The sequence below is a fragment of the Erpetoichthys calabaricus genome, chromosome 10 (genome assembly GCF_900747795.2).
Source record: "Erpetoichthys calabaricus chromosome 10, fErpCal1.3, whole genome shotgun sequence".
NCBI classification, from domain to species: domain Eukaryota; kingdom Metazoa; phylum Chordata; class Cladistia; order Polypteriformes; family Polypteridae; genus Erpetoichthys; species Erpetoichthys calabaricus.
The window spans coordinates 40,781,896-40,796,145 of record NC_041403.2 but is presented as its reverse complement, the minus strand read 5'-3'; the positions used below and the strand labels follow the sequence as shown (position 1 = coordinate 40,796,145).

The window sequence follows — 14,250 nt, the reverse complement described above, 5'->3', positions numbered from 1 at the left end:
CTGGAGAATGGTGACATGTTGCTTAGAGCATGCAAGTAAGAATTTCACTGTACTCTGTACATGTGACAAAATGACCCCATAAATGATCCTAATTTATAAAATCACACTATAATTATGCCCATAATTCTACAGCTGGAGAAGGTTAAGTGATTTGCTTAAGCTGGCAGACAGAACTATTGGCCAGAATTCAAACAATAACCTGCCCTTTTTACAGTCCAGCGTCTTCACAACTAGGCCGCCCTATTTCCTTTAATTTATTGCATCCTTGAGGGAAAACCAGTAGACACTCTACTCTTGTTTGTGACACATGAGTGTTTTGTCTATTATTACAGGATCACAGGGTGAGAGAAGCCGCAGCTCCAGCAAAAACTGTTAGGAGTACTTCTTGGGACAACACAAGAATGTTACACAGTCAGTTAAAGGTTGACCTACAACATAGAGCAGTTCACTATAGAGGCAGTTGAAGTTCCCAGTTACTGCTTTGAAGACCAACCTCAGGACAGCTGTCACAGTTAAGACCTCACAACAGAAAATTGTGCTGGCGGTGACTGTCCTTGGTAGGAATGGATGAAAAAAGGCCAACGAGAATAAAAGGGTTAAATATTGGGCCTTGATTACTGAGTCTTGCATTTAGGTTGGCTGACGAGGTTTCGTAGGTCAGTCTATCTACAAAATCTATAATACTCTCTTCTTTGTATCACAAGGGCACACATGAGGAAAGCCATCAAGACATCCACTGAGATGGTAAAGTGGGCCACAAGATGACTGTGTGTGTATCTAAGTGCACTGATCATTTTCCATGTATGCTATCTGGGGTATGATCGGTCCTGGCTGAGTAACCTGGTGTCTGATGTTAAAATAGCCCATTTGAAATACCCAGTGATCTCAGGTTTCATCAATGATGATGTTTTGTAGAGAATTATAAGGTGTACATGATTATACTCTCATTATACTTTAGGTACTTTTTCTGCACCCCTATATATTCAACATCATCCACACTTACCAGCATGCATTTAGCAAATCCTGACGCAGAATCAAAATGATCTAAACATTCATGTAATTAAGCTCTTGATTTCAAAATGCTGATTTACCGTTAACAAAGAATTACAATGACAGTCCAATATATTTTATTACTTTTGAAAACTGTAGGGAATGTAGGCTGCTCATTAAAAGGTCAGTGATTTTCTCTCAATTTAGATAATACTGCAGTTATTCTTTTGGTGCACACCGTGATGTTGATGCTATTATTGATTCTACACTCTCCTTCCAGACATATATTACCTCCTAAACTAAAGCTGTGTCCTATCACCTACGAAATATTGCCCTTCTCTGCTCTTCACTTACATTCCATGATACATGCTTTTATTACCTCGTGTCTGGATTATTGTAGTTTTTTATATACTGGTATTCCTTTCAATTGTCTCAATAAATTGCAATACATCCAAAAGTCAGCTGCCAGGCTACTCACCCATACTGGTTTCCTGTAAGCATACGTGTTCTATCTAAACTCCTCACACTTACATTCAAAGGATATAATGGCCTTGTCCCTCCTTATCTTTCTGCTCTTCTTCAACCTTATCCACCATCACAGTCTCTCAGGTCTTCTGGCACTGGCCTTCTCTCTGTTCCTTAAACTAAATTGTCGATTGTGAGAGTCCAGTCATTTAATGTGGTTGTTTACTAACTGAGTATCACTCTCAATCTTTTTGCATCTACACAAGACTTAAATCTTCCAAGTCCAGTTTTAAAATATATCTTTTCAACAATATTACCATTCATTAACATGCTATAATAATAATAATAATAATTCTAGTTTTTTGTATTTCAGAGCTTTATAGCTGGCATTAAAACTATGACGATCAAGAAACCTGGTAGAAAGCTCTTGGGTAGGAGTATGTGTAAAGATTTAGGTCAATTCAGGGTTAGGGAAGGGTGGTCAATGGCAACTGAAAGGAAAATGCCTGGTATTAATTACAGATAATCATGTCAAGGACTCTGCTAGCAATGCATTGACATTTGTTTTTGTAGAACTGAGATGTGGATATTGTGTGAGAGTTTTTCAGTATACCGCTTGATGGATTTAGAGATAACTCCAGGAGTACCTCTTATTGATAAGAATTACTACAGTATCTGTTTTCCAGAGTTCTTTAATTTCAGTCTTGAGATGATTAGTAATACTCTAATTTATGTTCTTCTTTTGGACCAATGTTATATTCTGATAGCACTGAGATATCTATTAGATAAGTTTTATTTGTGGATAGATAATGGATGATTGATGTTTATAAGTATTCTCTCACCCATCTCATCTTTGGCTTGACAGCAATGACTGAAAGTGAGGAGTTTATGGGTTCCTGTGTCAAGTGATTGAATTTCACATGGCTTCAAACTGACTACTGCAAAACTGTAGGTTAGTATGGAGATTACATCTACATTGCTTTGATCAAATTTCAGGAGTTTAATTTAGTTTCCAAGATCTTCTTCAGTCTTTTGGAACATTACTCTTTGAGGTTCAAGTGGAATTCCTATTGATTCATTTTACCATATTCCTTTATCCCCAGGTACTTATAGGTCGGATTGGGTAGTAACTTCTCAAGCTCTTGACCCCTGAGTACAATGTGTCCCTCGTCTGATATTATTGGATATTTTCCTCTTTTGAGATGGAGTATCTCCCATTTATTGAAACCAAAAGACATGCCTATATTCTGGATGAATGTCTCCACTCAGTATAACAGCATGGTCTTTTTTGTATAGAGCTTTTGGTGGTCCATATAATGGGAATGGTTTATAAAATTACTTTTGATGTTTAGTTTTGTATTTGGTATTATTGTATGAGGTCAAAATAAAGGTTTTTTACTTCTGTTATTATTATTAAGTATTCTGGTGGGGCTAAATGTCAATATCAGTTTGAAGCCTTCAGTGAATTTACACACTTTAAAGAACTGAAAACAATTTGTTTTTTTCCTGTGTGTCAGGATGAGAGTCTGTTGAGATGATAACTCAAAAGCAAACCACTCCATCTGAATTAAACCTAGTTTATACCTTTAGCATTGTATCATTCTAGACAAGTATTGATTTTAAGCAAAATCACTTCAGTAGACTTGGCTCTACACTGATATCTACATACACTGAACTTATATATAAAAGGGAAGTATCTTGATGGGGTCAAAATGTCAACTTCGACTTTTCAATGAATTTACACCTCTTTGGTATCCCTAAACATTGTTTCATTGCTTTCAGAGTGATATCTGTCTACCTGTCAGTATGCGAGTTCATGGATACACAAACCCAAAAATGAATCACTCATAATCATAATGACACTTGACATGCTAATATTTGCATTGTAAAATAGTAGAAGCCTGTTGATTTGAAGCAAAATCATTCAAGTGGATTTTGCTCAACAAAGATAAGGAGTTTGCCTTTTTCGCACATTTTTGTCCCAGCTGCAGCACAGATGGGAAAGAGATTTTTTTTTTTTTCAAAAAGATCATATTTAATAATAATGACAACATTGATAATGGTAATACATTTTATTGATATAGTACCTTTGCCATGTTCAAATTTCATTACACACTCTTTGTAAAAGGAATTATCATCTGGTTATTGAATAGCAGTTTAAAATAAATGTATTCCAAAAACTGGCAATGGCATACAGTTTTGAGCACAGTTATGCAAACACATGTGCATAACAAAATCCCCAGTGTGTTAGGGCCATCTTGGTGCTTCACTCACCTGGATATAACTGCTTTGTCGGAGCACTCAGTTGTGCTTCTTTCCCAACCCTGTAGGCTGTGTCTGCTTGTGAATTTTTTCTGTTTGTGCAAAACCCAACTGTTTTTTGTACCCCTTCTGCAGGGCTTTGAAATAGTACTTTGAGCACATCCACTGGATCAGCTAGGGAAAAAAAGAGAACAAAATGTTAGTATTGTAGTGTTTTGATTTTGCAGGATTACAAGTGAGCTTATAATAGACATTAATGTGCACGGGCTTGTTCTAAGCACTGTGGAGTTATTAATGAAATGCTGAAAGCCTTCCAAAAGAAAGTAGATCCAGGGGCTTGTACCTCTCCTAATTTTAAAGCAGCCAACAAAACAGACATTTAATGAAATTGTATATAGTGCCATTGAAAAAGCAGCACTTAATGAGCACTTAATAGCTCAGCAGCTGTCATGCTTGCCATTTTAGTAGGCAAACAAATGATTTTTCAAATAGTAATTTTCACACATAAGTCTTAATCTTAAAAGCAGTATTTACATTACAAATATATATTTGAATCCCAAAAATGTATACATTTACAATACTCAGATGTTTATTGTGTAATAGATACTATTCGTAGTTTTTGAGATCTCCACTGGAGGAGCAGTAGTTTACAGCTCTCCACTTTTCATTTCAGAGAGTTTGCTTCGATTTTTTTCCTTAGTTTATTGTATCACAAGCATAAGTACTTCATCTGTAAATTCTGTAAGGAATGAATGAGAGGAACTGGCCATCTGCTTCCATAGGAATCAAAATAGAAAAGCTAGGAGTAGGAGCTAAAAATAAACAGCCGCTAGCACAGTGACATTGCACAGAGTTAAATGGTGTCGAAGTGTTCAAGAGGGCCAAGTTTGTACTGCACACAAGTGTTTCAACACCTTCCCCAGTCAAGAGGTTGTAAAACTAAATAATGTGTTGTGATAAACGGTGTGTTAGTTATACATGAGAGGAAAAACTCTCTTCAACCCTGAATTCACCTTAACCAAATCATTTATATAAAATGTCAAAAGTAAGCATGGAAGCCAGAACAACATAGCTTCCACCATATTTCCATATTTCAATCAATTCAGCATAAAGAAAGGGACCTATAAATACTGGTACACTTGACAGCTGAACAAATCCAGACTGGCAGCCAGCTCACATTTCATACCCCTTAAGACCTTCAGTAGTCCCATTTGTATCCCCATTTTTAAAGTCACCTATTGCTGAGCATATTGAAAGGGCATTGGCTGCCCAATTCTTTCCAAATGGACTGCTTTCCTTTAACCTTTTCCCCAATCTGCTAAATTCAATTCTACCCAACAGTTGTGTCTTGAAAGTCCAATTAAAAAGAAAGACCAAACACTTATAATTATTTCAGCTGCTCACTAATGGCAATGCCAAATGACTTATGTGTGCATTCTGAGGAGGCTACAAATGGTGTGCAGCTTTTATTACCAGCTACTACTCAGGGCTAGCTCTCATATCTTGATTTATGGAGGTGGTGTGGTGTGGTGGTTAAGGCTTTGGACTTCAAACCCTGGGGCTATGGGTTCAGATCCTGCTACTGACACTGTGTGACCATGAGCAAGTCACTTGACCTGCCTGTGCTCCGATTGGAAAACCAAACAAAATGTCACCAATTACATATAAATGTGGTAAGTCACCTTAGATTAAGGTGTCAGCCATAAGTAAATGCCAACATATTTTTCTGATTGTGACCATCGTTAGAAAATCATTTTGTTTAGGGAGCTTTTCTATTTTCTTGTAGCAGAATTCAAATTCCAAAGAAGTAGTAGCCACAACATACAGTATAGCACCATTCCTCCAGGAGCTTATAATAATAATAATACATTTTATTTATATAGCGCTCTCTAACTATTTCCAGAGCCTCAAAACCTTTTTTAATTTTCCTCACACATATTTTATTAATTATCATTTGTGTACTTTTCATATAAAACTTCATTGCATCCTCTCACACACTGTTTCCCTGTTTATGGACACTGAAAATTAATTATGTGCTGGTGGCATCTACTCTTAAGGTACAACCTATGTGATGTTTAAAATCATGTAGTACTCTAAATGTGTTAATGGCTTAATGAACCTTTGTGAAAGGGGCCATGTAAATTAGCATACTGGCTACCATTTTGTCCATACCTGATAATAAAAGAGATAATAATAATTGTTCATTCTGATTTTTAATAAGGAAATTATAAGTACATTCAGAAATGGGAACACACATATATAGACAGATATAGATATGCATAGTTCTGTATGGCTAAAAAACATAAATATTAAAGGTGTGATGTTTCTCACTTTTTAAACTTTCAAAAAATACCCCTCAAAGTGTACAACATTAGTGGATATTTTTCATTATTGGTCACATTAGAAAAACTAATTAGTTTTATCCAGAATGTGTACTTTCAGTCCTTGCCCCTCACTCCTCTTATGATCCTGATACTTGTTCAGAAAAATTATGTATGTTAATATTTCAGACAGATAAACAGATGTTTAAACATGTAATATTGCTTTGATAAATGTTTGCTATTTTGTTAATAAAGGTTCTTATGATAGCAGAGATAATAAATGTTCATTGTGACTTTAGTGAGGGAATTCTAAGTGTACATAGATAGATAGATAGATAGATAGATAGATAGATAGATAGATAGATAGATAGATAGATAGATAGATAGATAGATAGATAGATAGATAGATAGATAGATAGATAGATAGATAGATAGATAGATAGATAGACTCATGCCCCATCCAGAGCTGAATCCTACCTTGTGTAAAATAAGGTGAGACAGATCCTGTAATGGATCAGCTATCAATTAGAATCAATGAGCGAATTAATAAACAAAATGAATGAATGAGTGAATGAGATGGTGTAAGGATAGTTAAAAATGCCAATAGTTCAAAGGATCAGGGTCAGTCTGTCTGATGTAAGTCATAAAATGGAGAGCTATGTAGAAAATTGTTGGTCTTCACTCTGCTCTGTTAAACTGCTAAAGAAACTCTTGGTAATGGAGTTATCCTTCTTTTATTAGCTTCAGTCTAAGCAACACAATATCTTCTTGGTCCCATATAAATGAGAAATAGATAAACATGACAGACACAATTGCATAGTTGCATAAGGGATGGATCACCAGTAAATAATAAGATTGCCAGTTGTTCAAAGAGTCAACATCTCCCTTCATAAAGTAAGTTGCAAAACTGAGATGCATGTAGAATCGCACTTTGCTGAGCTGCTAAGGAGCACTTGGCAATATGGATTTCCTTTTTAACATCTTCAGTCTCAGCAACACAGTATCTTCTTGCTCCCTTGCTAATGCAAATCTATTTTAACTTTCTTCAGTAATCAGTTCTAATGAAGGTACACTTACAGCATTTACATGCTACTCCGTGTATTTACAGTAGCACCTGAAGCCAAATCTCATACTGCCTTCCTGATCAGGACTTCAGATCATAGGCTAAAATGCCAATCTTTGTATAAAATAGAGTCTGTAGTAGAGGTCTAAACAGGCAGGATTTATATTCCATATGTTTAATCAAGACACTGTTTCTTTTAATATTAAGAACAAAGAATTCTCTTTTTGTTGACTTTGGCAACAGAAAACGTTCCTAACTCAAAACTGTTACTCCAGCAGTGGCAAAAGTTCACTTCAGTTTATTTTCTGTGTTTGCATATTATACATATATATAACACCCCAGAACAAAGCAGGACCACACAAATGTAAGTTTGTTGTCAATATAAAAATGTGGCTAGAGACAGAGTGGGGTATTTGCATTGTTAATATTGGACTTTGTTTTTTTAGTAAGGAATAGAATCTCTAAAATGTATCTTTAATAAAATCCAACAATGTCTACAGCATTCTATTTATGACAAATGCAATCTGAAGAAACAAACTTTTTCAAATTTTGCAAAATTCCCATATGTTGTACTTGGTCATTATGGAGTCTTATGGACTATACAGTAAATGGCTAAAGGATTCCTCTTTCTAGGATATGAAATTAATTTTCAGGATTCTTCACTAAACTTTTTTTTTTTTCTTTTTGAGTTAATTCTGTCCCAATGTGATTTTTATAACATACTAGCTGTGTTACCCGGCTTCATCTGGGAAAGTTCCTAAAGTCTATGGGCCTTGGTTACAGTACTATCAGTTAACAAGATGAATCAGAAATACTGTGTAACTAACTATTCTGTATATGATATATACTGTATATCATAGATAGATAGATAGATAGATAGATAGATAGATAGATAGATAGATAGATAGATAGATAGATAGATAGATAGATAGATAGATAGATAGATAGATAGATAGATAGATAGATAGATAGATAGATACTTTATTAATCCCAAGGGGAAATTCATAAATAATACATATATATATTTGTTTTAAACTGTGGCTAATATTATTAGTTCACTGGATCTCCTTACTCTTGAACATGCTACACACAATTGCCCATCAGTGAAGCATTCCTGCCATAGACCACATCTTGCTTTTCCTGTTCTGATTCTGGTGATTCTTGTAACATATTCCACACTTTCATTTCCACTAAAGGTGACTCTTCCTGTAAAACTGTAACACGTGTATTAAACCCACAGTGCCGGCATTCAGCTTCCAGCCTACACTGACTTCACAAAACAAATTCCCTGCGGACACATATGTACCAGTGTTGAATGAATTATCATTTGGACAAAACCAAACAAGCTTGTTACTACATGGATAGCCATGTAAAGAACACAAGAGAAGGATGCACCCTAACACCATCATGAATCATTATCACATGTGTTATGTTTCAATCAGGCTCTTTTTTTTTTTTTTCAAACACTTGTGTTAAAGTCTTCTAAAGCACCACATTCCCAGGGCCGAAAGAACAGCCATGATCCTCTTAAATCTCTGTGAGGCAAAGACCTGTCACTTCTATTATTCCTTCCACCAAAAAGAACCGCCATTCAGTTGGCAAGAGATTCTGTGCCTAACAGACATGCTCTGAGTTGAAAGCCAACTGTAATTTATAAGCATTCATTAGTTTACAGAAACAAATTGCAAAGAAAAACATGGTAGGTGATTAAAGTACGTGAATGAGTCCCCCAAGAAGCAGATGCTCATTGGAAGATAGAACACGTCGGCATACTGTTCTCAAATGCGGGTTAAACTCTGTGTGATTCAAAGAACAGAATAAAGCTGTCTTGGATTTAGAGCCAACGGCTTCTCGCATGCCACAGGGTGTCTGTCTGCATACCACCAGGCCTCATATAAGGCCCAGATGTGCACAGCAGGTCAGGGTATGACCCTATCAAATAGGTGTCAGAAAATAGCAGTAATTGAAACACACTGGCATGCCACATGAGCATCTCTAACTTTCAACTGTTGGGCCGGTGTTATATTGTCTTTGCCCTTTGGCAAACAAGCTAGTGTGTGTGGCCTCCTAAACAAACGCACAAGGAATATGTGAGAAAGGGGGGGAAAAAAAAAACAAAAGACGAGTTTAAAAGAGAAGTCTCAAGACATCCCAAACAGAAGTATTTTCAACTTTTTTTCTAATGAGCTAACTATGCAAAATTGGATTTTGTACAAAATGATCAGATTTTTGGCTTGATCTTTATATGGGGGGATTGCTGCCGCTACAGTACAGTTAAAAGCCAAGGCTTATTTTTATATAAAACAGCTGCTTAACTTAATCTCTCCACTCTGTCATTCACATCTACACTTTAGAACCCAGTCAAAAAACTGCAGACCCCTACAGAAGACGCATCTTAAATTCAGCAAGACTGTAGAAGAAAATAATTCATTGGCACGCTTCGGGACAATCTCAATTTAGAGAAAGAAGAGGAGATTAAAAAATAAATAAATAAATGCAGTGTGGATGCATATCAGGTCTGTATTCCTTGTTAGATAAGACCAGGGTGGTGGGGGAGTAGGGAAGGGACGGTGGTGGATGGGGGTTGGGGTGGATAGAAAGGACCTTTTCACCTGCTGATCCCTGGGACTCAAAGTATCCCTCTTGTCTGCAGGTACTCTACACTTCTGCGTTTAAAATGGTAAGGGGTTTACTGTCATTATTTTTGTTAAATTGCCTGCTAACCCATTTCTTACTGGGTGACACTGAGTAGACACGTTCAGATTTCAAACATATTACCTGGATTGAAATAGATGTCAATGTTTCAGTTAAAGGCTGACCAATGTATAAACCTCTGTAATTACAACTCACAATGTGCAAATTAAATGTTCCCTATGATACAATTATAGGTCAATTACATACGACCATAAGTTCACAGAAAGCAGAAGGGGAAAAAATGGTTAATCACGTTAACAGAATCTACACAAGAAGCAACAAAATGCCTCCAGATTTGTTCAGCCTGAAAGCACCTTCATTTATGCTGGCTCCCCTCCAAGGAGAAAGATCTGCTTGAAATTCCATGCAGTTAAACAATAAAACTGCTATAATATTGGTCTACTCCATATTCCCAGAGTGAAGGGATTTCAAAAAAGATTCCATACACATCAATCCCAATCCCTTCCATACATCCAGAAGGCACAGTGCTGCTGAAAGCCATAAAAGTACATGAAATAATGACTAACTGTAAATCATGCAAATTATCGGTAAAACGGTAGTGGAATACTTTACAGCTACTTAGAACTCACCAGAGAGTTCCTGGGCTGACTGCAGCTACCATTTCTCCCTAGTCATGGTTGCTAGCTCAGCTCATTTGCTTAATCCCGAAAACATGTGAAATACACTTTGGGACGTTTAGAAAGCCTAAACATTGATATCAAAACGCTGAGGTTTCCTGCTCATTTTTATTTCCCCTCCTTACGCTTGCTAGAAGAATAAAGGGGGTGGAGGGGGTCAGGCTTTAAAGAAGCACGTTACGTAAGGTCTGAGGAAGCCCCGTGTGACTCAGACGTCGTTAAGACAAGTAAGCGGAGCGCTGTCGGGCCCCCGGAGTGGCCGGCTCTTTGAAGCGTCTCAAATAATAGGGAAGTGTAAAATGGAGCGCCACTAAATGACTGCTTAGTAGTCCATTTGGGAAATTAGCACCCACTCAGGGAGACGCAAAATGAGAGAATCCCAACAAATAAATTAAAAATAATAATCATTCACGCCAGCAACGTGTGGACGGAATGACTTCATACAGAGCCTCCTGGGCTTCAGTGGCAGCGCGGTGAAAAGGTCCCCCCCCCCCCCAACACACACACACACACACACACACCACCCCCTCCACCACAGCCTTTTCAGTTTTAAATTCACCCTTATAGAATTGCTCCCGTCTTCCTTTGTAACGCTTCCAAAAACTGCTGACGATCGTTTCTTTTTAGACATCCAAAACGAGCGTTCCACAAGTTCACTTCTTGGCAGTTTTGCACATTTTACTGGGGAAATAAAAAGTTTAATGAAAGAGCCAGCCCTCCTTCAAAAGAAAAAAAAATGTCTTGAACCTCGCGAGGAATAATTCAGCAAATTACAAAATCTATTAGAAACGACTGTCTGGACAAAAAAAGACGTTCTCACACATCAAGAAACAACTCTCTCAGTCTTTCTTCCAAACATTTTTCACTCTTCCCCCCCACCCCAGCAGTATTGACGGCTTACTGGGCAGATCCCAGTTGCTTGAACAGCAGGAGGCAGAGAGACAGAAATAATAATAAATAAAAAAAGACCTTCAATTAATAGCATACTAAAATGTTGCAAGCCTGCCAAACAAGTAGCGGAAAGTTACGGAAAAAAAAACTTCTAACCGCTGCTTACATATATTATACAGTGTTAAACCCAGCAATACTGTGCATATGTGCATATTTAGTGCTGTGTCTCTATCTGAATTTGGGGGCGTGTGAATTTAGGTAAAGTACGTAAGTTACAAATAGCGAATGTTATCAGGTCCTTACAGTACTCTTTTATCTTTATACATATATAGGACCGTGATGAAATTATGAACCTTTTAGGTATGATTCCTGCCTTACCCCCAATGTTGTCGGGGCAGGCCTCGGCTCCCGAAGTTTGTGTGTGTGTATATATATATATATATATATATATATATATATATATATATATATATATATATATATTCCGAACCCGATTGTCCAAGCAGCTGGAGTATATAAAATATATGTCTGTGTGGTGTGTGTGTGTGTGTGTTCGTGGGTGGGTAGGAGTCTGTAATTGTTAAGATCTCACAGTGCTCTCTCTCTCACATATAATATAATGAATATTTTAAATACAGAATACACAGTATACACACGTGGATCAAACTCATATACTATTACAATTAAACACCTCTTATGAGGTCCATCTTTAAAAAACAATTCTTAGCTTTAAAAATAAATACTTTTCATGTCAAAATACAATTGACTTTTATTTTTGTTCCTGTTAATATGACTTAGACCCTATGAATGATTAAAATTATACAACTTTAAAAATCAAAAAGTGGCTCCTGTTGTATACACGTTGCCCATGTATGGATTCTCCTGTATATCCGGAATATAAACCTCGGAACTAACCATTGCATATTGCAATTCACTTTTGTTGCCCAAACTTTGGATACGACACAGTCCCTAATTAGCGCTATTACCCTTCAGGAATCCATTCACTGTCCAAACCGTTTATCATACCGATTCTGACTGACTCCAAAGTGTAATTAATCCCTGCTGCTCACTGCAATATCGAAAATGATACGGGCTGTACATTCTTCCTAAAAAGAAAACTCTAATAAGAATGCGGACTTTATGGAGTCGGCGGGGCGATAGTTAAAAAAATATTTCCTGAAGCATCCACTGTCACGCTTCTAGCTGACACACAACCTCTCCTGGGGCTGAAAAATTCTTTACCAAACTGTGAGAGCTGCAGTCTTAAACCCTGAGGAATTCCACCCTGCTAACCGTGTCCACACACACCTAACGGACCACTCGTTTAAACAAAGGGATTTCTTTTACTTTTTTTTCCCCTCGTGCATTAAAAAAAAAAAAAAGTCTTGTGTCAGCCCACTTTGCAAAATGTACTTCCATTCCAGCTCGCACTCCATGCCACGTATGAAAGGGTATATTTAAATATCCGAAAAGCATGTCAAGGATAATAAGCATCTTGCTCTATCCGACCATTTACCAATTCGTAAAATACTATTATAGAAGCAAGTTCACAAAAATAAACGAAAGGTTCACAATGCAAGCCATAAATAAACTTTACAACCTTAAAAAAGAAACGCATGCGGACTGTTTTCTGATTTAGTATTCACTTTTTGCCTGCTTGTCAGCACACAAGACTTTAAATGTGTGGTGTTTCGTGCACTCCGCTCCGTGGATAATACAATTACTTTTTGTAAAAAAAAAAAAAAAGCTTTAAAGTGCCCAATGCTGTTGCGTTTGTGAAATCGCTGCAAGTTTCGTCATTGTCACCTCACACCAGCACTGGAGCGATTCGTGTTTGCAATCCTAACTATCAAATTGACTGCACTTGCAACGTGGTCAGTTTCCACATGAAAAGACAGAAAAAAAATCCTGATTATTATTTTTTCTTTAAGATGCGCTACAACTCACAATAGAATATCTGTTTAAGGATGAGAACAACTAAATTCTTCAAATGCTACTTTGTTCTCGGCATTTCCTTCTTTTTCCTTCTCTTCCTTGGTGGTGATCATGTACCATAAAACCGATATATTTGATTGTGAGAGTCACTCAAACTTTTCAGAAACCTTTTTTTTTTTTTACTTTTATTGTCACCGCAGTTTCTTACCTCCTCTGACATTCGCAGCCTGTAGAATGATAATAAAAGTGATGAATGTGGTTAAAGTGGAATCCAAGAGCCACCTTTTCGTTTTCCACCTTGTGGACCACCTCTGCATCTCCATGATCGGCGCCCACAACTGTGACCAAAACTGGGCGGCTTCAATTTATACCAAAATGCAGTCCCTTCCACAGTCCCAAAAATGTCATATGTTTCCTATATAGCCATAAGTGAAAATTAAGTTTGGGTTTTTTGGTTCCTTTTTTTAATTTTTATTTTCCCCCTTCGCACAGCCAGTCCAGGCCCCTCTGATCTTTCCTTCCCTGTGCCCTGCCTTCAGACTGAAGGTATTTGGGCTTTAATCAAAATGCAAAGAGGATTCGATCCCCCTAAACTACACCGTCAGAAGGGCAGGGCGAGCACCACAAACCAGACCCACAATCACAGCAAACTGACAAGGGAAATCTCCTCGGGACAGCAAATCACGAGGCTCCAAATTAGCCTACAGTCCCACCCATTGCTGCAGAGGGAGCTCACTGAAAACTCTTTTATGTCTTCCAAAAACTCCATCACTTTTCTTGGAGCACTTTGGGAATGAAAGGAATGGCAGGAGAGTGTGAGAATCGATAAGCATGTTAGCGATCAGCGGGATTTGGACAAACTTGTGAATGTGCAAATCTCGATGGCGGTGCCTTAGCGCCGCGTACTGCCGCTTGTTCTAATAGGGTCACCAAGGCATCTCCCGAGTGTCCCGGCAGGAATAAAACGACACTTGCATGCTCGACCGAAAAA

At 37.5% G+C, this 14,250-nt stretch overlaps 1 protein-coding gene across 4 annotated transcripts in view; it reads right to left on the bottom strand.

The window, feature by feature from the left end:
- Positions 1 to 13,848, bottom strand: part of col11a1a (collagen, type XI, alpha 1a) — a 290,480-nt gene extending 276,632 nt beyond the window's left edge. For 2 of the 4 annotated variants that reach the window (XM_051933206.1, XM_051933207.1), the window contains exons 1-2: positions 13,468 to 13,848; positions 3,730 to 3,891 (exon numbers count right to left, since the gene is read on the bottom strand). In XM_051933206.1, coding sequence (XP_051789166.1) covers positions 3,730 to 3,891; positions 13,468 to 13,582 — 277 coding nt within the window. In that variant the 5' untranslated portion in view covers positions 13,583 to 13,848. The remainder of the gene's footprint in view (positions 1 to 3,729; positions 3,892 to 13,467) is intronic. The other 2 variants (XM_028811103.2, XM_051933208.1) reach the window with 1 other exon arrangement.
- Between the last annotated feature and the right edge of the window lie 402 nt (positions 13,849 to 14,250).